Source organism: Ascaphus truei, unplaced genomic scaffold (assembly GCF_040206685.1).
Source record: "Ascaphus truei isolate aAscTru1 unplaced genomic scaffold, aAscTru1.hap1 HAP1_SCAFFOLD_1312, whole genome shotgun sequence".
In the NCBI taxonomy this organism is placed as follows: domain Eukaryota; kingdom Metazoa; phylum Chordata; class Amphibia; order Anura; family Ascaphidae; genus Ascaphus; species Ascaphus truei.
This window is the reverse complement of record NW_027454188.1, coordinates 30,721-56,500: the sequence shown is the minus strand read 5'-3', so window position 1 is coordinate 56,500 and position 25,780 is coordinate 30,721. Positions and strand designations below refer to the sequence as shown.

Sequence of the window (25,780 nt, the reverse complement as noted above, 5' to 3'; positions counted from 1 at the left end):
AAAGATTATACCCTACCCCCCGTTATTCATGTACTGTGTAACCATTATACCCTACCCCCCGTTATTCATGTACTGTGTAATCATGATACCTACCCCGTTATTCATGTACTGTGTAATCATTATACCCTACCCCCTGTTATACATGTACTGTGTAATCATTATACCCTACCGCCTGTTATACATGTACCGTGTAATCATAATACCTACCCCCGGTTATACATGTACCGTGTAACCATTATACCTATCCCCTGTTATTCATGTACCGTGTAATCATTATACCCTACCCTCTGTTATACATGTACTGTGTAACCATTATACCCTACCCCCTGTTATTCATGTACTGTGTAATCATTATACCCTACCCCCTGTTATTCATGTACTGTGTAATCATTATACCCTACCCCGTTATTCATGTACTGTGTAATCATTATACCCTACCCCCTGTTATACATGTACTGTGTAATCATTATACCTACCCCCTGTTATACATGTACTGTGTAACATTATACCTACCCCCTGTTATACATGTACTGTGTAATCATTATACCCTACCCCCTGTTATACATGTACTGTGTAATCATTACACCCTACCCCTGTTATTCATGTACCGTGTAATCATTATACCCTACCCCCTGTTATTCATGTACTGTGTAATCATTATACCCTACCCCCTGTTATACATGTACTGTGTAACCATTATACCTATCCCCTGTTATACATGTACTGTGTAATCATTATACCTATCCCCTGTTATACATGTACCGTGTAATCATTATACCTACCCCCTGTTATACATGTACTGTGTAACCATAATACCTATCCCCTGTTATTCATGTACCGTGTAATCATTACACCCTACCTCTGTTATTCATGTACCGTGTAATCATTATACCCTACCCCCCGTTATTCATGTACTGTGTAATCATTATACCCTACCCCCTGTTATACATGTACTGTGTAATCATAATACCCTACCCCCTGTTATACATGTACTGTGTAATCATTATACCCTACCCCCTGTTATTCATGTACTGTGTAATCATTATACCCTACCCCGTTATTTATGTACTGTGTAATCATTATACCCTACCCCCTGTTATTCATGTACTGTGTAATCATTATACCCTACCCGCTGTTATACATGTACTGTGTAATCATTATACCCTACCCCCTGTTATTCATGTACTGTGTAATCATTATACCCTACCCCGTTATTCATGTACTGTGTAATCATTATACCCTACCCCGTTATTCATGTACTGTGTAATCATTATACCCTACCCCCTGTTATACATGTACTGTGTAATCATTATACCCTACCCCCTGTTATTCATGTACTGTGTAATCATTATACCCTACCCACTGTTATACATGTACCGTGTAATCATTATACCTACCCCCTGTTATTCATGTACTGTGTAATCATTATACCCTACCCCCTGTTATACATGTACTGTGTAATCATTATACCCTACCCCCTGTTATTCATGTACTGTGTAATCATTATACCCTACCCCCTGTTATACATGTACTGTGTAATCATTATACCCTACCCCCTGTTATACATGTACTGTGTAATCATTATACCATACCCCCTGTTATTCATGTACTGTGTAATCATTATACTAAACCCCGTTATTCATGTACTGTGTAATCATTATACCCTACCCCGTTATTCATGTACTGTGTAATCATTATACCCTACCCCCTGTTATACATGTACTGTGTAATCATTATACCCTACCCCCTGTTATTCATGTACTGTGTAATCATTATACCCTACCCCCTGTTATTCATGTACTGTGTAATCATTATACCCTACCCCGTTATTCATGAACTGTGTAATCATTATTCCCTACCCCCTGTTATTCATGTACTGTGTAATCATTATACCCTACCCCCTGTTATTCATGTACTGTGTAATCATTATACCTACACCCTGTTATTCACGTACTGTGTAATCATTATACCCTACCCCCTGTTATACATGTACTGTGTAATCATTATACCTACCCCCTGTTATACATGTACTGTGTAATCATTATACCCTACCCCCTGTTATACATGTACTGTGTAACCATTATACCCTACCCCCTGTTATTCATGTACTGTGTAATCATTATACCCTACCCCCTGTTATTCATGTACTGTGTAATCATTATACCCTACCCCCTGTTATACATGTACTGTGTAATCATTATACCCTACCCCCTGTTATACATGTACTGTGTAATCATTATACCCTACCCCGTTATTCATGTACTGTGTAATCATTATACCCTACCCCCTGTTATACATGTACTGTGTAATCATTATACCCTACCCCCTGTTATACATGTACTGTGTAATCATTATACCCTACCCCCTGTTATTCATGTACTGTGTAATCATTATACCCTACCCCCTGTTATACATGTACTGTGTAATCATTATACCCTACCCCCTGTTATACATGTACTGTGTAATCATTATACCCTACCCCGTTATTCATGTACTGTGTAATCATTATACCCTACCCCCTGTTATACATGTACTGTGTAATCATTATACCTACCCCCTGTTATACATGTACTGTGTAACATTATACCTACCCCCTGTTATACATGTACTGTGTAATCATTATACCCTACCCCCTGTTATACATGTACTGTGTAATCATTACACCCTACCCCTGTTATTCATGTACCGTGTAATCATTATACCCTACCCCCTGTTATTCATGTACTGTGTAATCATTATACCCTACCCCCTGTTATACATGTACTGTGTAACCATTATACCTATCCCCTGTTATACATGTACTGTGTAATCATTATACCTATCCCCTGTTATACATGTACCGTGTAATCATTATACCTACCCCCTGTTATACATGTACTGTGTAACCATAATACCTATCCCCTGTTATTCATGTACCGTGTAATCATTACACCCTACCTCTGTTATTCATGTACCGTGTAATCATTATACCCTACCCCCCGTTATTCATGTACTGTGTAATCATTATACCCTACCCCCTGTTATACATGTACTGTGTAATCATAATACCCTACCCCCTGTTATACATGTACTGTGTAATCATTATACCCTACCCCCTGTTATTCATGTACTGTGTAATCATTATACCCTACCCCGTTATTTATGTACTGTGTAATCATTATACCCTACCCCCTGTTATTCATGTACTGTGTAATCATTATACCCTACCCCCTGTTATACATGTACTGTGTAATCATTATACCCTACCCCCTGTTATTCATGTACTGTGTAATCATTATACCCTACCCCGTTATTCATGTACTGTGTAATCATTATACCCTACCCCGTTATTCATGTACTGTGTAATCATTATACCCTACCCCCTGTTATACATGTACTGTGTAATCATTATACCCTACCCCCTGTTATTCATGTACTGTGTAATCATTATACCCTACCCACTGTTATACATGTACCGTGTAATCATTATACCTACCCCCTGTTATTCATGTACTGTGTAATCATTATACCCTACCCCCTGTTATACATGTACTGTGTAATCATTATACCCTACCCCCTGTTATTCATGTACTGTGTAATCATTATACCCTACCCCCTGTTATACATGTACTGTGTAATCATTATACCCTACCCCCTGTTATACATGTACTGTGTAATCATTATACCATACCCCCTGTTATTCATGTACTGTGTAATCATTATACTAAACCCCGTTATTCATGTACTGTGTAATCATTATACCCTACCCCGTTATTCATGTACTGTGTAATCATTATACCCTACCCCCTGTTATACATGTACTGTGTAATCATTATACCCTACCCCCTGTTATTCATGTACTGTGTAATCATTATACCCTACCCCCTGTTATTCATGTACTGTGTAATCATTATACCCTACCCCGTTATTCATGTACTGTGTAATCATTATTCCCTACCCCCTGTTATTCATGTACTGTGTAATCATTATACCCTACCCCCTGTTATTCATGTACTGTGTAATCATTATACCTACACCCTGTTATTCACGTACTGTGTAATCATTATACCCTACCCCCTGTTATACATGTACTGTGTAATCATTATACCTATCCCCTGTTATTCATGTACTGTGTAATCATTATACCCTACCCCCTGTTATTCATGTACTGTGTAACCATTATACCCTACCCCCTGTTATTCATGTACTGTGTAATCATTATACCCTACCCCCTGTTATTCATGTACTGTGTAATCATTATACCTACACCCTGTTATTCATGTACTGTGTAATCATTATACCCTACCCCCTGTTATTCATGTACTGTGTAATCATTATACCTTACCCCTGTTATTCATGTACTGTGTAATCATTATACCCTACCCCCTGTTATACATGTACTGTGTAACCATTATACCTACCCCCCTGTTATACATGTACTGTGTAATCATTATACCCTACCCCCTGTTATGCATGTACTGTGTAACCATTATACCTACCCCCTGTTATACATGTACTGTATAATCATTATACCTACCCCCTGTTATACATGTACTGTGTAATCAGTATACCATAACCCCTGTTATACATGTACTGTGTAATCATTATACCCTACCCCCTGTTATTCATGTACTGTGTAATCATTATACATACCCCCTGTTATACATGCACTGTGTAATCATTATACACTACCCCCTGTTATACATGTACTGTGTAATCATTATACCCTACCCTCCGTTATACATGTACTGTGTAATCATTATACCCTACCCCCTGTTATTCATGTACTGTGTAACCATTATACCCTACCCCCTGTTATACATGCACTGTGTAACCATTATATCCTACCCCCTGTTATACATGTACTATGTAATCATTATACCCTACCCCCTGTTATACATGTACTGTGTAATCATTATACCCTACCCCCTGTTATACATGTACTGTGTAATCATTATTCCCTACCCCCTGTTATACATGTACTGTGTAATCATTATTCCCTACCCCCTGTTATACATGTACTGTGTAATCATTATACCCTACCCCGTTATTCATGTACTGTGTAATCATTATACCCTACCCCTGTTATTCATGTACTGTGCAATCATTATACCCTACCCCCTGTTATTCATGTACTGTGTAATCATTATACACTACCCCCTGTTATACATGTACTGTGTAATCATTATACCCTACCCCGTTATACATGTACTATGTAATCATTATACCTACCCTCTGTTATACATGTACTGTGTAATCATTATACCCTACACGCTGTTATTCATGTACTGTGTAATCATTATACCCTACCCCCTGTTATTCATGTACTGTGTAATCATTAAACCTACCCCCTGTTATTCATGTACTGTGTAACCATTATACCCTACCCCCCGTTATTCATGTACTGTGTAACCATTATACCCTATCCCCTGTTATTCATGTACTGTGTAATCATTATACCATACCCCCTGTTATACATGTACTGTGTAATCATTATACCCTACCCCCTGTTATTCATGTACTGTGTAATCATTATTCCCTACCCCCTGTTATACATGTACTGTGTAATCATTATACCCTACCCCCTGTTATACATGTACTGTGTAATCATTATTCCCTACCCCCTGTTATACATGTACTGTGTAATCATTATACCCTACCCCCTGTTATTCATGTACTGTGTAATCATTATACCTACCCCCTCTTATACATGTACTGTGTAATCATTATACCCTACCCCCTGTTATTCATGTACTGTGTAATCATTATACCTACCCCCTGTTATACATGTACTGTGTAAACATTATACCTACCCCCTGTTATACATATACTGTGTAATCATTATACCCTATCCCGTTATTCATGTACTGTGTAATCATTATACCTACCCCCTGTTATACATGTACTGTGTAATCATTATACCTACCCCCTGTTATACATGTACTGTGTAATCATTATACCATACCCCCTGTTATTCATGTACTGTGTAATCATTATACCATACCCCCTGTTATACATGCACTGTGTAATCATTATACCTACCACCTGTTATACATGTACTGTGTAATCATTATACCCTATCCCCCTGTTATTCATGTACTGTGTAATCATTATACCCTACCCCCTGTTATACATGTACTGTGTAATCATTATACCCTACCCCCTGTTATACATGTACTGTGTAATCATTATACCTACCCCCCTGTTATACATGTACTGTGTAATTATTCACCCCATTACCTGCGAGTGGTACAGTCTGATCCCCTCCTCCCATTACCTGCGGGTGGTACAGTCTGATCCCTCCTCCCATTACCTGCGAGTGGTACAGTCTGATCCCCTCCCCCCATTACCTGCGAGTGGTACAGTCTGATCCCTCCCCCATTACCTGCGGGTGGTACTGTCTGATCCCCTCAACCCATTACTTGCGGGTGGTACAGTCTGATCCCTCCCCCCCATTACCTGCGGGTGGTACAGTCTGATCCCTCCCCCCCATTACCTGCGGGTAGTACAGTCTGTTCCCTCCCCCCATTACCTGCGGGTGGTACAGTCTGATCCCTCCCCCCCATTACCTGTGGGTGGTACAGTCTGATCCCTCCCCCCCATTACCTGCGGGTGGTACAGTCTGATCCCTCCCCCCATTACCTGCGGGTGGTACAGTCTGATCCATCCCCCCATTACCTGCGGGTGGTACAGTCTGATCACTCCCCCACATTACCTGTGGGTGGTACAGTCTGATCCCTCCCCCATTACCTGTGGGTGGTACAGTCTGATCCCTCCTCCCCATTACCTGCGGGTGTACAGTCTGATCCCTCCCCCATTACCTGTGGGTGGTACAGTCCTGCGGGTAGTACAGTCTGTTCCCTCCCCCCATTACCTGCGGGTGGTACAGTCTGATCCCTCCCCCCCATTACCTGCGGGTGGTACAGTCTGATCCCTCCCCCCCATTACCTGTGGGTGGTACAGTCTGATCCCTCCCCCCCCATTACCTGCGGGTGGTACAGTCTGATCCCTCCCCCCCATTACCTGCGGGTGGTACAGTCTGATCCCTCCCCCCCATTATCTGCGGGTGGTACAGTCTGATCCCTCCCCCCATTACCTTGGTACAGTCTGATCCCTCCCCCCCATTACCTGTGGGTGGTACAGTCTGATCCCTCCCCCCATTACCTGCGGGTGGTACAGTCTGATCCCTCCCCCCCATTACCTGTGAGTGGTACAGTCTGATCCCTCCCCCCTATTACCTGCGGGTGGTACAGTCTGATCCCTCCCCCCATTACCTGCGAGTGGTACAGTCTGATCCCCCCCCCCCCATTACCTGTGGGTGGTACAGTCTCATCCCTCCCCCCCATTACCTGCGGGTGGTACAGTCTGATCCCTCCCCCCCATTACCTGCGGGTGGTACAGTCTGAACCCTCCCCCCCATTACCTGCGGGTGGTACAGTCTGATCCCTCCCCCCCATTACCTGTGGGTTGTACAGTCTGTTCCCTCCCCCCATTACCTGCGGGTGGTACAGTCTGATCCCTCCCCCCCATTACCTGCGGGTGGTACAGTCTCATCCCTCCCCCCCATTACCTGCGGGTGGTACAGTCTGATCCCTCCCCCCCATTACCTGCGAGTGGTACAGTCTGATCCCTCACCCCCATTACCTGCGTTTGGTACAGTCTGATCCCTCCCCCCCATTACCTGTGAGTGGTACAGTCTGATCCCTCCCCCCCATTACCTGCGGGTGGTACAGTATGATCCCTCCCCCCCATTACCTGTGGGTGGTACAGTCTGATCCCTCCCCCCCATTACCTGCGGGTGGTACAGTCTGATCCCTCCCCCCATTACCTGCGGGTGGTACAGTCTGATCCCTCCCCCCCATTACCTGCGGGTGGTACAGTCTGATCCCTCCCCCCCATTACCTGCGGGTGGTACAGTCTGATCCCTCCCCCCCATTACCTGTGGGTGGTACAGTCTGATCCCTCCCCCCCATTACCTGCGGGTGGTACAGTCTGATCCCTCCCCCCCCCATTACCTGCGGGTGGTACAGTCTGATCCCACCCCCCCCCCCATTACCTGCGGGTGGTACAGTCTGATCCCTCCCCCCCCATTACCTGCGGGTGGTACAGTCTGATCCCTCCCCCCCATTACCTGCGGGTGGTACAGTCTGATCCCCCCATCCCTCCCCCCATTACCTGCGGGTGGTACAGTCTGATCCCTCCCCCCCATTACCTGCGGGTGGTACAGTCTGATCCCCTCCCCCCATTACCTGCGAGTGGTACAGTCTGATCCCCTCCCCCCATTACCTGTGGGTGGTACAGTCTGATCCCTCCCCCCCATTACCTGCGGGTGGTATAGTCTGATCCTCCCCCCCATTACCTGCGGGTGGTACAGTCTGATCCCTCCCCCCCATTACCTGCGGGTGGTACAGTCTGATCCCTCCACCCCATTACCTGCGGGTGGTACAGTCTGATCCCTCCCCCCCATTACCTGCGGGTGGTACAGTCTGATCCCTCCCCCCCATTACCTGCGGGTGGTACAGTCTGATCCCTCCCCCCCATTACCTGCGGGTGGTACAGTCTGATCCCTCCCCCCCATTACCTGCGAGTGGTACAGTCTGATTCCTCCCCCCCATTACCTGTGGGTGGTACAGTCTGATCCCTCCCCCCATTACCTGTGGGTGGTACAGTCTGATCCCTCCCCCCCATTACCTGCGGGTGGTACAGTCTGATCCCTCCCCCATTACCTGTGGGTGGTACAGTCTGATCCCTCCCCCCCATTACCTGCGGGTGGTACAGTCTGATCCCTCCCCCCCATTACCTGCGGGTGGTACAGTCTGATCCCTCCCCCCCATTACCTGTGGGTGGTACAGTCTGATCCCTCCCCCCCATTACCTGCGGGTGGTACAGTCTGATCCCTCCCCCCCATTACCTGCGGGTGGTACAGTCTGATCCCTCCCCCTCATTACCTGTGGGTGGTACAGTCTGATCCCTCCCCCATTACCTGTGGGTGGTACAGTCTGATCCCTCCTCCCCATTACCTGCGGGTGGTACAGTCTGATCCCTCCCCCATTACCTGTGGGTGGTACAGTCCTGCGGGTAGTACAGTCTGTTCCCTCCCCCCATTACCTGCGGGTGGTACAGTCTGATCCCTCCCCCCCATTACCTGCGGGTGGTACAGTCTGATCCCTCCCCCCCATTACCTGTGGGTGGTACAGTCTGATCCCTCCCCCCCATTACCTGCGGGTGGTACAGTCTGATCCCTCCCCCCCATTACCTGCGGGTGGTACAGTCTGATCCCTCCCCCCCATTATCTGCGGGTGGTACAGTCTGATCCCTCCCCCCATTACCTGCGGGTGGTACAGTCTGATCCCTCCCCCCATTACCTGTGGGTGGTACAGTCTGATCCCTCCCCCCATTACCTGCGGGTGGTACAGTCTGATCCCTCCCCCCCATTACCTGTGTGTGGTACAGTCTGATCCCTCCCCCCTATTACCTGCGGGTGGTACAGTCTGATCCCTCCCCCCATTACCTGCGAGTGGTACAGTCTGATCCCCCCCGCCCCATTACCTGTGGGTGGTACAGTCTCATCCCTCCCCCCCATTACCTGCGGGTGGTACAGTCTGATCCCCCCCCACATTACCTGCGGGTGGTACAGTCTGAACCCTCCCCCCCATTACCTGCGGGTGGTACAGTCTGATCCCTCCCCCCCATTACCTGTGGGTAGTACAGTCTGTTCCCTCCCCCCATTACCTGCGGGTGGTACAGTCTGATCCCTCCCCCCATTACCTGTGGGTGGTACAGTCTGATCCCTCCCCCCCATTACCTGTGGGTGGTACAGTCTGATCCCTCCCCCCCATTACCTGCGAGTGGTACGGTCTGATCCCTCCTCCCATTACCTGCGGGTGGTACAGTCTGATCCCTCCCCCCCATTACCTGCGGGTGGTACAGTCTCATCCCTCCCCCCCATTACCTGCGGGTGGTACAGTCTGATCCCTCCCCCCCATTACCTGCGAGTGGTACAGTCTGATCCCTCACCCCCATTACCTGCGTTTGGTACAGTCTGATCCCTCCCCCCCATTACCTGTGAGTGGTACAGTCTGATCCCTCCCCCCCATTACCTGCGGGTGGTACAGTATGATCCCTCCCCCCATTACCTGCGGGTGGTACAGTCTGATCCCTCCCCCCCATTACCTGCGGGTGGTACAGTCTGATCCCTCCCCCCCATTACCTGCGGGTGGTACAGTCTGATCCCTCCCCCCCATTACCTGTGGGTGGAACAGTCTGATCCCTCCCCCCCATTACCTGCGGGTGGTACAGTCTGATCACTCCCCCCATTACCTGCGGGTGGTACAATCTGATCCCACCCCCCCCCATTACCTGCGGGTGGTACAGTCTGATCCCTCCCCCCCCATTACCTGCGGGTGGTACAGTCTGATCCCTCCCCCCCATTACCTGCGGGTGGTACAGTCTGATCCCCTCCCCCCCATTACCTGCGAGTGGTACAGTCTGATCCCTCCCCCATTACCTGTGGGTGGTACAGTCTGATCCCTCCCCCCCATTACCTGCGGGTAGTACAGTCTGTTCCCTCCCCCCATTACCTACGGGTGGTACAGTCTGATCCCTCCCCCCCATTACCTGCGGGTGGTACAGTCTGATCCCTCCCCCCCATTACCTGTGGGTGGTACAGTCTGATCCCTCCCCCCCATTACCTGTGGGTAGTACAGTCTGTTCCCTCCCCCCATTACCTGCGGGTGGTAGTTTGATCCCTCCCCCCATTACCTGTGGGTGGTACAGTCTGATCCCTCCCCCCCATTACCTGTGGGTGGTACAGTCTGATCCCTCCCCCCCATTACCTGCGAGTGGTACAGTCTGATCCCTCCTCCCATTACCTGCGGGTGGTACAGTCTGATCCCTCCCCCCCATTACCTGCGGGTGGTACAGTCTCATCCCTCCCCCCCATTACCTGCGGGTGGTACAGTCTGATCCCTCCCCCCCATTACCTGCGAGTGGTACAGTCTGATCCCTCACCCCCATTACCTGCGTTTGGTACAGTCTGATCCCTCCCCCCCATTACCTGTGAGTGGTACAGTCTGATCCCTCCCCCCCATTACCTGCGGGTGGTACAGTATGATCCCTCCCCCCCATTACCTGTGGGTGGTACAGTCTGATCCCTCCCCCCCATTACCTGCGGGTGGTACAGTCTGATCCCTCCCCCCATTACCTGCGGGTGGTACAGTCTGATCCCTCCCCCCCATTACCTGCGGGTGGTACAGTCTGATCCCTCCCCCCCATTACCTGCGGGTGGTACAGTCTGATCCCTCCCCCCCATTACCTGTGGGTGGTACAGTCTGATCCCTCCCCCCCATTACCTGCGGGTGGTACAGTCTGATCACTCCCCCCATTACCTGCGGGTGGTACAGTCTGATCCCACCCCCCCCCATTACCTGCGGGTGGTACAGTCTGATCCCTCCCCCCCCATTACCTGCGGGTGGTACAGTCTGATCCCTCCCCCCCCATTACCTGCGGGTGGTACAGTCTGATCCCTCCCCCCCATTACCTGCGGGTGGTACAGTCTGATCCCTCCCCCCCATTACCTGCGGGTGGTACAGTCTGATCCCTCCCCCCCATTACCTGCGGGTGGTACAGTCTGATCCCCTCCCCCCATTACCTGCGAGTGGTACAGTCTGATCCCCTCCCCCCATTACCTGTGGGTGGTACAGTCTGATCCCTCCCCCCCATTACCTGCGGGTGGTATAGTCTGATCCCTCCCCCCCATTACCTGCGGGTGGTACAGTCTGATCCCTCCCCCCCATTACCTGCGGGTGGTACAGTCTGATCCCTCCACCCCATTACCTGCGGGTGGTACAGTCTGATCCCTCCCCCCCATTACCTGTGGGTGGTACAGTCTGATCCCTCCCCCCCATTACCTGCGGGTGGTACAGTCTGATCCCTCCCCCCATTACCTGCGGGTGGTACAGTCTGATCCCTCCCCCCCATTACCTGCGGGTGGTACAGTCTGATCCCTCCCCCCCATTACCTGCGGGTGGTACAGTCTGATCCCTCCCCCCCATTACCTGTGGGTGGTACAGTCTGATCCCTCCCCCCCATTACCTGCGGGTGGTACAGTCTGATCACTCCCCCCATTACCTGCGGGTGGTACAGTCTGATCCCACCCCCCCCATTACCTGCGGGTGGTACAGTCTGATCCCTCCCCCCCCATTACCTGCGGGTGGTACAGTCTGATCCCTCCCCCCCATTACCTGCGGGTGGTACAGTCTGATCCCTCCCCCCCATTACCTGCGGGTGGTACAGTCTGATCCCTCCCCCCCATTACCTGGGGGTGGTACAGTCTGATCCCTCCCCCCCATTACCTGCGGGTGGTACAGTCTGATCCCTCCCCCCCATTACCTGCGGGTGGTACAGTCTGATCCCTCCCCCCCATTACCTGCGGGTGGTACAGTCTGATCCCTCCCCCCCATTACCTGCGAGTGGTACAGTCTGATTCCTCCCCCCCATTACCTGTGGGTGGTACAGTCTGATCCCTCCCCCCATTACCTGTGGGTGGTACAGTCTGATCCCTCTCCCCCATTACCTACGGGTGGTACAGTCTGATCCCTCCCCCATTACCTGTGGGTGGTACAGTCTGATCCCTCCCCCCCATTACCTGCGGGTAGTACAGTCTGTTCCCTCCCCCCATTACCTGCGGGTGGTACAGTCTGATCCCTCCCCCCCATTACCTGCGGGTGGTACAGTCTGATCCCTCCCCCCCATTACCTGTGGGTGGTACAGTCTGATCCCTCCCCCCCATTACCTGCGGGTGGTACAGTCTGATCCCTCCCCCCCATTACCTGCGGGTGGTACAGTCTGATCCCTCCCCCCCATTATCTGCGGGTGGTACAGTCTGATCCCTCCCCTCATTACCTGCGGGTGGTACAGTCTGATCCCTCCCCCCCATTACCTGTGGGTGGTACAGTCTGATCCCTCCCCCCATTACCTGCGGGTGGTATAGTCTGATCCCTCCCCCCCATTACCTGTGGGTGGTACAGTCTGATCCCCCCCCCCCCATTACCTGCGGGTGGTACAGTCTCATCCCTCCCCCCCATTACCTGCGGGTGGTACAGTCTGATTCCTCCCCCCCATTACCTGCGGGTGGTACAGTCTGATCCCTCCCCCCCATTACCTGCGGGTGGTACAGTCTGATCCCTACCCCCCATTACCTGTGGGTGGTACAGTCTGTTCCCTCCCCCCATTACCTGCGGGTGGTACAGTCTGATCCCTCCCCCCATTACCTGTGGGTGGTACAGTCTGATCCCTTCCCCCCATTACCTGTGGGTTGTACAGTCTGATCCCTCCCCCCCATTACCTGCGAGTGGTACAGTCTGATCCCTCCTCCCATTACCTGCGGGTGGTACAGTCTGATCCCTCCCCCTCATTACCAGCGGGTGGTACAGTCTCATCCCTCCCCCCCATTACCTGCGGGTGGTACAGTCTGATCCCTCCCCCCCATTACCTGCGAGTGGTACGGTCTGATCCCTCCCCCCCATTACCTGCGTTTGGTACAGTCTGATCCCTCCCCCCCATTACCTGTGGGTGGTACAGTCTGATCCCTCCCCCCCATTACCTGCGAGTGGTACAGTCTGATCCCTCCCCCCTATTACCTGTGGGTGGTACAGTCTGATCCCTCACCCCATTACCTGCGGGTGGTACAGTCTGATCCCTCCCCCCATTACCTGCGGGTGGTACAGTCTGATCCCTCCCCCCCATTACCTGCGGATGGTACAGTCTGATCCCTCCCCCCCATTACCTGCGGGTGGTACAGTCTGATCCCTCCCCCCATTACCTGTGGGTGGTACAGTCTGATCCCTCCCCCCCATTACCTGTGGGTGGTACAGTCTGATTCCTCCCCCCCATTACCTGTGGGTGGTACAGTCTGATCCCTCCCCCCCATTACCTGCGGGTGGTACAGTCTGATCCCTCCCCCCCCATTACCTGCGGGTGGTACAGTCTGATCCCTCCCCCCCATTACCTGCGGGTGGTACAGTCTGATCCCTCCCCCCATTACCTGCGGGTGGTACAGTATGATCCCCCCCCCCCCATTACCTGCGGGTGGTACAGTCTGATCCCTCCCCCCATTACCTGCGGGTGGTACAGTCTGATCCCTCCCCCCCATTACCTGCGGGTGGTACAGTCTGATCCCTCCCCCCCATTACCTGCGGGTGGTACAGTCTGATCCCTCCCCCCCATTACCTGCGGGTGGTACAGTCTGATCCCTCCCCCCCATTACCTGCGGGTGGTACAGTCTGATCCCTCCCCCCCCATTACCTGCGGGTGGTACAGTCTGATCCCTCCCCCCCATTACCTGCGGGTGGTACAGTCTGATCCCTTCCCCCCCATTACCTGCGAGTGGTACAGTCTGATTCCTCCCCCCCATTACCTGTGGGTGGTACAGTCTGATCCCTCCCCCCATTACCTGTGGGTGGTACAGTCTGATCCCTCCCCCCCATTACCTGCGACTGGTACAGTCTGATCCCTCCCCCCCATTACCTGTGGGTGGTACAGTCTGATCCCTCCCCCCCATTACCTGCGACTGGTACAGTCTGATCCCTCCCCCCCATTACCTGTGGGTGGTACAGTCTGATCCCTCCCCCCCATTACCTGCGGGTGGTACAGTCTGATCCCTCCCCCCATTACCTGCGGGTGGTACAGTCTGATCCCTCCCCCCCATTACCTGCGGGTGGTACAGTCTGATCCCTCCCCCCCATTACCTGCGGGTGGTACAGTCTGATCCCTCCCCCCCCATTACCTGCGGGTGGTACAGTCTGATCCCTCCCCCCCATTACCTGCGGGTGGTACAGTCTGATCCCTCCCCCCCATTACCTGCGAGTGGTACAGTCTGATTCCTCCCCCCCATTACCTGTGGGTGGTACAGTCTGATCCCTCCCCCCATTACCTGTGGGTGGTACAGTCTGATCCCTCCCCCCCATTACCTGCGACTGGTACAGTCTGATCCCTCCCCCCCATTACCTGTGGGTGGTACAGTCTGATCCCTCCCCCCCATTACCTGCGACTGGTACAGTCTGATCCCTCCCCCCCATTACCTGTGGGTGGTACAGTCTGATCCCTCCCCCCCATTACCTGCGGGTGGTACAGTCTGATCCCTCCCCCCATTACCTGCGGGTGGTACAGTCTGATCCCTCCCCCCCATTACCTGCGGGTGGTACAGTCTGATCCCTCCCCCCCATTACCTGTGGGTGGTACAGTCTGATCCCTCCCCCCCATTACCTGCGGGTGGTACAGTCTGATCCCTCCCCCCATTACCTGCGGGTGGTACAGTCTGATCCCTCCCCCCCATTACCTGCGGGTGGTACAGTCTGATCCCTCCCCCCCATTACCTGCGAGTGGTACAGTCTGATCCCTCCCCCCATTACCTGTGGGTGGTACAGTCTGATCCCTCCCCCCATTACCTGCGGGTGGTACAGTCTGATCCCTCCCCCCCATTACCTGCGGGTAGTACAGTCTGATCCCCTCCCCCCATTACCTGCGGGTGGTACAGTCTGATCCCTCCCCCCCATTACCTGCGGGTGGTACAGTCTGATCCCTCCCCCCCATTACCTGTGGGTGGTACAGTCTGATCCCTCCCCCCCATTACCCGTGGGTGGTACAGTCTGATCCCTCCCCCCCATTACCTGTGGGTGGTACAGTCTGATCCCTCCCCCCCATTACCTGCGGGTGGTACAGTCTGATCCCTCCCCCCCATTACCTGCGGGTGGTACAGTCTGATCCCTCCCCCCCATTACCTGCGGGTGGTACAGTCTGATCCCTCCCCCCATTACCTGCGGGTGGTACAGTATGATTCCCCCCCCCCCATTACCTGCGGGTGGTACAGTCTGATCCCTCCCCCCCCATTACCTGCGGGTGGTACAATCTGATCCCTCCCCCCCATTACCTGCGGGTGGTACAGTCTGATCCCTCCCCCCATTACCTGCGGGTGGTACAGTCTGATCCCTCCCCCCCATTACCTGCGGGTGGTACAGTCTGATCCCCTCCCCCCATTACCTGCGAGTGGTACAGTCTGATCCCCTCCCCCCATTACCTGTGGGTGGTACAGTCTGATCCCTCCCCCCCATTACCTGCGGGTGGTACAGTCTGATCCCTCCCCCCCATTACCTGCGGGTGGTACAGTCTGATCCCTCCCCCCCATTACCTGCGGGTGGTACAGTCTGATCCCTCCCCCCCATTACCTGCGGGTGGTACAGTCTGATCCCTCCCCCCCATTACCTGCGGGTGGTACAGTCTGATCCCTCCCCCCCATTACCTGTGGGTGGTACAGTCTGATCCCTCCCCCCCATTACCTGCGGGTGGTACAGTCTGATCACTCCCCCCATTACCTGCGGGTGGTACAGTCTGATCCCACCCCCCCCCATTACCTGCGGGTGGTACAGTCTGATCCCTCCCCCCCCATTACCTGCGGGTGGTACAGTCTGATCCCTCCCCCCCATTACCTGCGGGTGGTACAGTCTGATCCCTCCCCCCCATTACCTGCGGGTGGTACAGTCTGATCCCTCCCCCCCATTACCTGGGGGTGGTACAGTCTGATCCCTCCCCCCCATTACCTGCGGGTGGTACAGTCTGATCCCTCCCCCCATTACCTGCGGGTGGTACAGTCTGATCCCTCCACCCCATTACCTGCGGGTGGTACAGTCTGATCCCTCCCCCCCATTACCTGCGAGTGGTACAGTCTGATTCCTCCCCCCCATTACCTGTGGGTGGTACAGTCTGATCCCTCCCCCCATTACCTGTGGGTGGTACAGTCTGATCCCTCCCCCCCATTACCTACGGGTGGTACAGTCTGATCCCTCCCCCATTACCTGTGGGTGGTACAGTCTGATCCCTCCCCCCCATTACCTGCGGGTAGTACAGTCTGTTCCCTCCCCCCATTACCTGCGGGTGGTACAGTCTGATCCCTCCCCCCCATTACCTGCGGGTGGTACAGTCTGATCCCTCCCCCCCATTACCTGTGGGTGGTACAGTCTGATCCCTCCCCCCCATTACCTGCGGGTGGTACAGTCTGATCCCTCCCCCCCATTACCTGCGGGTGGTACAGTCTGATCCCTCCCCCCCATTATCTGCGGGTGGTACAGTCTGATCCCTCCCCTCATTACCTGCGGGTGGTACAGTCTGATCCCTCCCCCCCATTACCTGTGGGTGGTACAGTCTGATCCCTCCCCCCATTACCTGCGGGTGGTATAGTCTGATCCCTCCCCCCCATTACCTGTGGGTGGTACAGTCTGATCCCCCCCCCCATTACCTGCGGGTGGTACAGTCTCATCCCTCCCCCCCATTACCTGCGGGTGGTACAGTCTGATTCCTCCCCCCCATTACCTGCGGGTGGTACAGTCTGATCCCTCCCCCCCATTACCTGCGGGTGGTACAGTCTGATCCCTACCCCCCATTACCTGTGGGTGGTACAGTCTGTTCCCTCCCCCCATTACCTGCGGGTGGTACAGTCTGATCCCTCCCCCCATTACCTGTGGGTGGTACAGTCTGATCCCTTCCCCCCATTACCTGTGGGTTGTACAGTCTGATCCCTCCCCCCCATTACCTGCGAGTGGTACAGTCTGATCCCTCCTCCCATTACCTGCGGGTGGTACAGTCTGATCCCTCCCCCTCATTACCTGCGGGTGGTACAGTCTCATCCCTCCCCCCCATTACCTGCGGGTGGTACAGTCTGATCCCTCCCCCCCATTACCTGCGAGTGGTACGGTCTGATCCCTCCCCCCCATTACCTGCGTTTGGTACAGTCTGATCCCTCCCCCCCATTACCTGTGGGTGGTACAGTCTGATCCCTCCCCCCCATTACCTGCGGGTGGTACAGTCTGATCCCTCCCCCCTATTACCTGTGGGTGGTACAGTCTGATCCCTCACCCCATTACCTGCGGGTGGTACAGTCTGATCCCTCCCCCCATTACCTGCGGGTGGTACAGTCTGATCCCTCCCCCCCATTACCTGCGGATGGTACAGTCTGATCCCTCCCCCCCATTACCTGCGGGTGGTACAGTCTGATCCCTCCCCCCCATTACCTGTGGGTGGTACAGTCTGATCCCTCCCCCCCATTACCTGTGGGTGGTACAGTCTGATTCCTCCCCCCCATTACCTGTGGGTGGTACAGTCTGATCCCTCCCCCCCATTACCTGCGGGTGGTACAGTCTGATCCCTCCCCCCCATTACCTGCGGGTGGTACAGTCTGATCCCCCCCCCCCATTACCTGCGGGTGGTACAGTCTGATCCCTCCCCCCATTACCTGCGGGTGGTACAGTATGATCCCCCCCCCCCCATTACCTGCGGGTGGTACAGTCTGATCCCTCCCCCCATTACCTGCGGGTGGTACAGTCTGATCCCTCCCCCCCATTACCTGCGGGTGGTACAGTCTGATCCCCTCCCCCCATTACCTGCGAGTGGTACAGTCTGATCCCCTCCCCCCATTACCTGTGGGTGGTACAGTCTGATCCCTCCACCCCATTACCTGCGGGTGGTACAGTCTGATCCCTCCCCCCCATTACCTGCGGGTGGTACAGTCTGATCCCTCCCCCCCATTACCTGCGGGTGGTACAGTCTGATCCCTCCCCCCCATTACCTGCGGGTGGTACAGTCTGATCCCTCCCCCCCATTACCTGCGGGTGGTACAGTCTGATCCCTCCCCCCCCATTACCTGCGGGTGGTACAGTCTGATCCCTCCCCCCCATTACCTGCGGGTGGTACAGTCTGATCCCTCCCCCCCATTACCTGCGAGTGGTACAGTCTTATTCCTCCCCCCCATTACCTGTGGGTGGTACAGTCTGATCCCTCCCCCCATTACCTGTGGGTGGTACAGTCTGATCCCTCCCCCCCATTACCTGCGACTGGTACAGTCTGATCCCTCCCCCCCATTACCTGTGGGTGGTACAGTCTGATCCCTCCCCCCCATTACCTGCGACTGGTACAGTCTGATCCCTCCCCCCCATTACCTGCGGGTGGTACAGTCTGATCCCTCCCCCCCATTACCTGCGGGTGGTACAGTCTGATCCCTCCCCCCATTACCTGCGGGTGGTACAGTCTGATCCCTCCCCCCCATTACCTGCGGGTGGTACAGTCTGATCCCTCCCCCCCATTACCTGTGGGTGGTACAGTCTGATCCCTCCCCCCCATTACCTGCGGGTGGTACAGTCTGATCCCTCCCCCCATTACCTGCGGGTGGTACAGTCTGATCCCTCCCCCCCATTACCTGCGGGTGGTACAGTCTGATCCCTCCCCCCCATTACCTGCGAGTGGTACAGTCTGATCCCTCCCCCCATTACCTGTGGGTGGTACAGTCTGATCCCTCCCCCCATTACCTGCGGGTGGTACAGTCTGATCCCTCCCCCCCATTACCTGCGGGTAGTACAGTCTGATCCCCTCCCCCCATTACCTGCGGGTGGTACAGTCTGATCCCTCCCCCCCATTACCTGCGGGTGGTACAGTCTGATCCCTCCCCCCCATTACCTGTGGGTGGTACAGTCTGATCCCTCCCCCCCATTACCTGTGGGTGGTACAGTCTGATCCCTCCCCCCCATTACCTGTGGGTGGTACAGTCTGATCCCTCCCCCCCATTACCTGCGGGTGGTACAGTCTGATCCCTCCCCCCCATTACCTGCGGGTGGTACAGTCTGATCCCTCCCCCCCATTACCTGCGGGTGGTACAGTCTGATCCCTCCCCCCATTACCTGCGGGTGGTACAGTATGATTCCCCCCCCCCCCCATTACCTGCGGGTGGTACAGTCTGATCCCTCCCCCCCCATTACCTGTGGGTGGTACAGTCTGATCCCTCCCCCCCATTACCTGCGACTGGTACAGTCTGATCCCTCCCCCCCATTACCTGTGGGTGGTACAGTCTGATCCCTCCCCCCCATTACCTGCGGGTGGTACAGTCTGATCCCTCCCCCCCATTACCTGCAGGTGGTACAGTCTGATCCCTCCCCCCCATTACCTGTGGGTGGTACAGTCTGATCCCTCCCCCCATTACCTGTGGGTGGTACAGTCTGATCCCTCCCCCCCATTACCTGCGGGTGGTACAGTCTGATCCCTCCCCCCCGTTACCTGCGGGTGGTACAGTCTGATCCCTCCCCCCCCATTACCTGTGGGTGGTACAGTCTGATCCCTCCCCCCCATTACCTGCGGGTGGTACAGTCTGATCCCTCCCCCCCATTACCTGCGGGTGGTACAGTCTGATCCCTCCCCCCATTACCTGTGGGTGGTACAGTCTGATCCCTCCCCCCATTACCTGCGGGTGGTACAGTCTGATCCCTCCCCCCCATTACCTGCGGGTAGTACAGTCTGATCCCCTCCCCCCATTACCTGCGGGTGGTACAGTCTGATCCCTCCCCCCCATTACCTGCGGGTGGTACAGTCTGATCCCTCCCCCCCCATTACCTGCGGGTGGTACAATCTGATCCCTCCCCCCCATTACCTGCGGGTGGTACAGTCTGATCCCTCCCCCCATTACCTGCGGGTGGTACAGTCTGATCCCTCCCCCCCATTACCTGCGGGTGGTACAGTCTGATCCCTCCCCCCATTACCTGTGGGTGGTACAGTCTGATCCCTCCCCCCCATTACCTGCGGGTGGTACAGTCTGATCCCTCCCCCCCATTACCTGCGGGTGGTACAGTCTGATCCCTCCCCCCCATTACCTGTGGGTGGTACAGTCTGATCCCTCCCCCCCATTACCTGCGGGTGGTACAGTCTGATCCCTCCCCCCATTACCTGCGGGTGGTACAGTCTGATCCCTCCCCCCCATTACCTGCGGGTGGTACAGTCTGATCCCTCCCCCCCATTACCTGCGAGTGGTACAGTCTGATCCCTCCCCCCATTACCTGTGGGTGGTACAGTCTGATCCCTCCCCCCATTACCTGCGGGTGGTACAGTCTGATCCCTCCCCCCCATTACCTGCGGGTAGTACAGTCTGATCCCCTCCCCCCATTACCTGCGGGTGGTACAGTCTGATCCCTCCCCCCCATTACCTGCGGGTGGTACAGTCTGATCCCTCCCCCCCATTACCTGCGGGTGGTACAGTCTGATCCCTCCCCCCCATTACCTGTGGGTGGTACAGTCTGATCCCTCCCCCCCATTACCTGCGGGTGGTACAGTCTGATCCCTCCCCCCCATTACCTGCGGGTGGTACAGTCTGATCCCTCCCCCCCATTACCTGCGGGTGGTAGAGTCTGATCCCTCCCCCCCATTACCTGCGGGTGGTACAGTCTGATCCCTCCCCCCCATTACCTGCGGGTGGTACAGTCTGATCCCTCCCCCCCATTACCTGCGGGTGGTACAGTCTGATCCCTCACCCCATTACCTGCGGGTGGTACAGTCTGATCCCTCACCCCATTACCTGCGGGTGGTACAGTCTGATCCCTCCCCCCCATTACCTGCGACTGGTACAGTCTGATCCCTCCCCCCCATTACCTGCGGGTGGTACAGTCTGATCCCTCCCCCCCATTACCTGCGGGTGGTACAGTCTGATCCCTCCCCCCATTACCTGCGGGTGGTACAGTCTGATCCCTCCCCCCCATTACCTGCGGGTGGTACAGTCTGATCCCTCCCCCCCATTACCTGTGGGTGGTACAGTCTGATCCCTCCCCCCCATTACCTGCGGGTGGTACAGTCTGATCCCTCCCCCCATTACCTGCGGGTGGTACAGTCTGATCCCTCCCCCCCATTACCTGCGGGTGGTACAGTCTGATCCCTCCCCCCCATTACCTGCGAGTGGTACAGTCTGATCCCTCCCCCCATTACCTGTGGGTGGTACAGTCTGATCCCTCCCCCCATTACCTGCGGGTGGTACAGTCTGATCCCTCCCCCCCATTACCTGCGGGTAGTACAGTCTGATCCCCTCCCCCCATTACCTGCGGGTGGTACAGTCTGATCCCTCCCCCCCATTACCTGCGGGTGGTACAGTCTGATCCCTCCCCCCCATTACCTGTGGGTGGTACAGTCTGATCCCTCCCCCCCATTACCTGTGGGTGGTACAGTCTGATCCCTCCCCCCCATTACCTGTGGGTGGTACAGTCTGATCCCTCCCCCCCATTACCTGCGGGTGGTACAGTCTGATCCCTCCCCCCCATTACCTGCGGGTGGTACAGTCTGATCCCTCCCCCCCATTACCTGCGGGTGGTACAGTCTGATCCCTCCCCCCATTACCTGCGGGTGGTACAGTATGATTCCCCCCCCCCCCCATTACCTGCGGGTGGTACAGTCTGATCCCTCCCCCCCCATTACCTGTGGGTGGTACAGTCTGATCCCTCCCCCCCATTACCTGCGACTGGTACAGTCTGATCCCTCCCCCCCATTACCTGTGGGTGGTACAGTCTGATCCCTCCCCCCCATTACCTGCGGGTGGTACAGTCTGATCCCTCCCCCCCATTACCTGCAGGTGGTACAGTCTGATCCCTCCCCCCCATTACCTGTGGGTGGTACAGTCTGATCCCTCCCCCCATTACCTGTGGGTGGTACAGTCTGATCCCTCCCCCCCATTACCTGCGGGTGGTACAGTCTGATCCCTCCCCCCCGTTACCTGCGGGTGGTACAGTCTGATCCCTCCCCCCCCATTACCTGTGGGTGGTACAGTCTGATCCCTCCCCCCCATTACCTGCGGGTGGTACAGTCTGATCCCTCCCCCCCATTACCTGCGGGTGGTACAGTCTGATCCCTCCCCCCATTACCTGTGGGTGGTACAGTCTGATCCCTCCCCCCATTACCTGCAGGTGGTACAGTCTGATCCCTCCCCCCCATTACCTGCGGGTAGTACAGTCTGATCCCCTCCCCCCATTACCTGCGGGTGGTACAGTCTGATCCCTCCCCCCCATTACCTGCGGGTGGTACAGTCTGATCCCTCCCCCCCCATTACCTGCGGGTGGTACAATCTGATCCCTCCCCCCCATTACCTGCGGGTGGTACAGTCTGATCCCTCCCCCCATTACCTGCGGGTGGTACAGTCTGATCCCTCCCCCCCATTACCTGCGGGTGGTACAGTCTGATCCCTCCCCCCATTACCTGTGGGTGGTACAGTCTGATCCCTCCCCCCCATTACCTGCGGGTGGTACAGTCTGATCCCTCCCCCCCATTACCTGCGGGTGGTACAGTCTGATCCCTCCCCCCCATTACCTGTGGGTGGTACAGTCTGATCCCTCCCCCCCATTACCTGCGGGTGGTACAGTCTGATCCCTCCCCCCATTACCTGCGGGTGGTACAGTCTGATCCCTCCCCCCCATTACCTGCGGGTGGTACAGTCTGATCCCTCCCCCCCATTACCTGCGAGTGGTACAGTCTGATCCCTCCCCCCATTACCTGTGGGTGGTACAGTCTGATCCCTCCCCCCATTACCTGCGGGTGGTACAGTCTGATCCCTCCCCCCCATTACCTGCGGGTAGTACAGTCTGATCCCCTCCCCCCATTACCTGCGGGTGGTACAGTCTGATCCCTCCCCCCCATTACCTGCGGGTGGTACAGTCTGATCCCTCCCCCCCATTACCTGCGGGTGGTACAGTCTGATCCCTCCCCCCCATTACCTGTGGGTGGTACAGTCTGATCCCTCCCCCCCATTACCTGCGGGTGGTACAGTCTGATCCCTCCCCCCCATTACCTGCGGGTGGTACAGTCTGATCCCTCCCCCCCATTACCTGCGGGTGGTAGAGTCTGATCCCTCCCCCCCATTACCTGCGGGTGGTACAGTCTGATCCCTCCCCCCCATTACCTGCGGGTGGTACAGTCTGATCCCTCCCCCCCATTACCTGCGGGTGGTACAGTCTGATCCCTCACCCCATTACCTGCGGGTGGTACAGTCTGATCCCTCACCCCATTACCTGCGGGTGGTACAGTCTGATCCCTCCCCCCCATTACCTGCGGGTAGTACAGTCTGATCCCCTCCCCCCATTACCTGCGGGTGGTACAGTCTGATCCCTCCCCCCCATTACCTGCGGGTGGTACAGTCTGATCCCTCCCCCCCATTACCTGCGGGTGGTACAGTCTGATCCCTCCCCCCCATTACCTGTGGGTGGTACAGTCTGATCCCTCCCCCCCATTACCTGCGGGTGGTACAGTCTGATCCCTCCCCCCCATTACCTGCGGGTGGTACAGTCTGATCCCTCCCCCCCATTACCTGCGGGTGGTACAGTCTGATCCCTCCCCCCCATTACCTGCGGGTGGTACAGTCTGATCCCTCCCCCCCATTACCTGCGGGTGGTAGACGCTCAGGGATTTGGCTTTGTGAAGAGGTAACAGAATGCGGATCAGAAACATCTTGTGCTCCTCCTTCAGCGGCAGCGCAAACCCATTAATAATACTGCGAGAGAGAGAAACCCGTTAATACTGCGAGAGAGAGAAACCCGTTAATAATACTGCGAGAGAGAGAAACCCGTTAATACTGCGAGAGAGAGAAACCCGTTAATACTGCGAGAAAGAGAAACCCGGTAATACTGCGAGAGAGAGAAACCCGTTAATACTGCGAGAGAGAGAAACACGGTAATACTGCGAGAAAGAGAAACCCGTTAATACTGCGAGAGAGAAACCCGGTAATACGGCGAGAGAGAGAAACCCATTAATACTGCGAGAGAGAAAATCGCTCAGTGCGCGGCAGCTCTCGGGGGGGGGGGGGGTAGTGTTCGGGGCGCGGTTGGCAACGCTCACGGCGCAGGGGGGTAGTGATATTGAGAATGATGCATTTACCTGCCCAGGATTTCGAGGAGCTCGGCAATTCCGTTGTGATGTTCAGTCTCATAAATAAACCTGAGAGAAAAAGAGAGGACAGATGTGAGGAGGTGGTTCTGTGGTTCCGTGGATCCCTTATTGTGCAGGGGAGTGTCCCTTATTGTATAAGGGGGGTTGAGGGGAGGGGGCCCTTATTGTATAAGAGGGTTTGAGATTGGGGGGTCCCTTATTATATAAGAGGGTGTGAGGAGGGGGTCCCTTATTTTATAAAGGTGTGTGAGGGGGGTCACCTATTGTATAAGGGGGGGTTGAGGGGAGGGGGCCTGTAACAGGGGATTTATCCCTGTTCACAAATGTGCCTCTAATCCAGCAGTGTGGTGGTTAACTGCAGGTAGCAAATTAACTAACACCACCTGCCTGATTACAGGTAGTAGAAAAAGCCTGCCTTTGAGACAGGAAGAGAGACTCCTTAGCTCACGTGTGAGCTGAACAAGGAAATAGAGCAGAGGTTTTTGAGTCTCCCAGGAGAGACTGACCAAGAGAACACAGATCTCTGGAGCTGACAAATAAGACTTCTAAACCTGGATGCTGATAATCCGGAGAAAAGGCAGCAACCCTGGAAACAGATAAGACTTTATTTTCCATTGACTGTTGTGTATATATATATATATATATATATATATATATATATAATCAAAAAATAAATAGATGATACCGTTCTGTGGCTAACGAAATGCTTTTATTTGTGCGAGCTTTCGAGATACACTGATCTCTTCTTCCGGCGATGTTACAATGAATGAAGCAAGCAAAAGGTATACTATAAACAGTGTCTCTTGGAATGTTATCTGTGCTGGTCCTTCCCCCCGTGTGGATGTGTTTTATGGCTGGAGGTGTCAAAAGGTTCCTGAAAGCAAGTGATGAAAGAGTGTGTATGTGCATCAGTGTGAATAAAAATGAATGGAGAGCCCACAGTATATATATAACTTGGGCTGATGAATAGCCTGGGTAGCCACCCAGTTAAAAGGGGCTGGAATAGAAGGATACATATATGCCAAAGTGGAGGAAGTTTTATTGGGCTCACTATTTCTCTGATGTTGATTTTTGG

The 25,780-nt window shown here is 54.2% G+C and overlaps 1 protein-coding gene across 1 annotated transcript in view; it reads right to left on the bottom strand.

Annotated features, from left to right (window-relative positions):
- The window catches only part of LOC142475661 (serine/threonine-protein phosphatase 2A 56 kDa regulatory subunit delta isoform), a gene marked incomplete at its 3' end in the record, with an annotated part of 73,931 nt that overhangs the window by 31,853 nt on the left and 16,298 nt on the right, over window positions 1-25,780 (bottom strand). The window contains exons 3-4 of the mRNA XM_075581433.1: window positions 24,694-24,753; window positions 24,202-24,310 (exon numbers count right to left, since the gene is read on the bottom strand). Coding sequence (XP_075437548.1) covers window positions 24,202-24,310; window positions 24,694-24,753 — 169 coding nt within the window. The remainder of the gene's footprint in view (window positions 1-24,201; window positions 24,311-24,693; window positions 24,754-25,780) is intronic.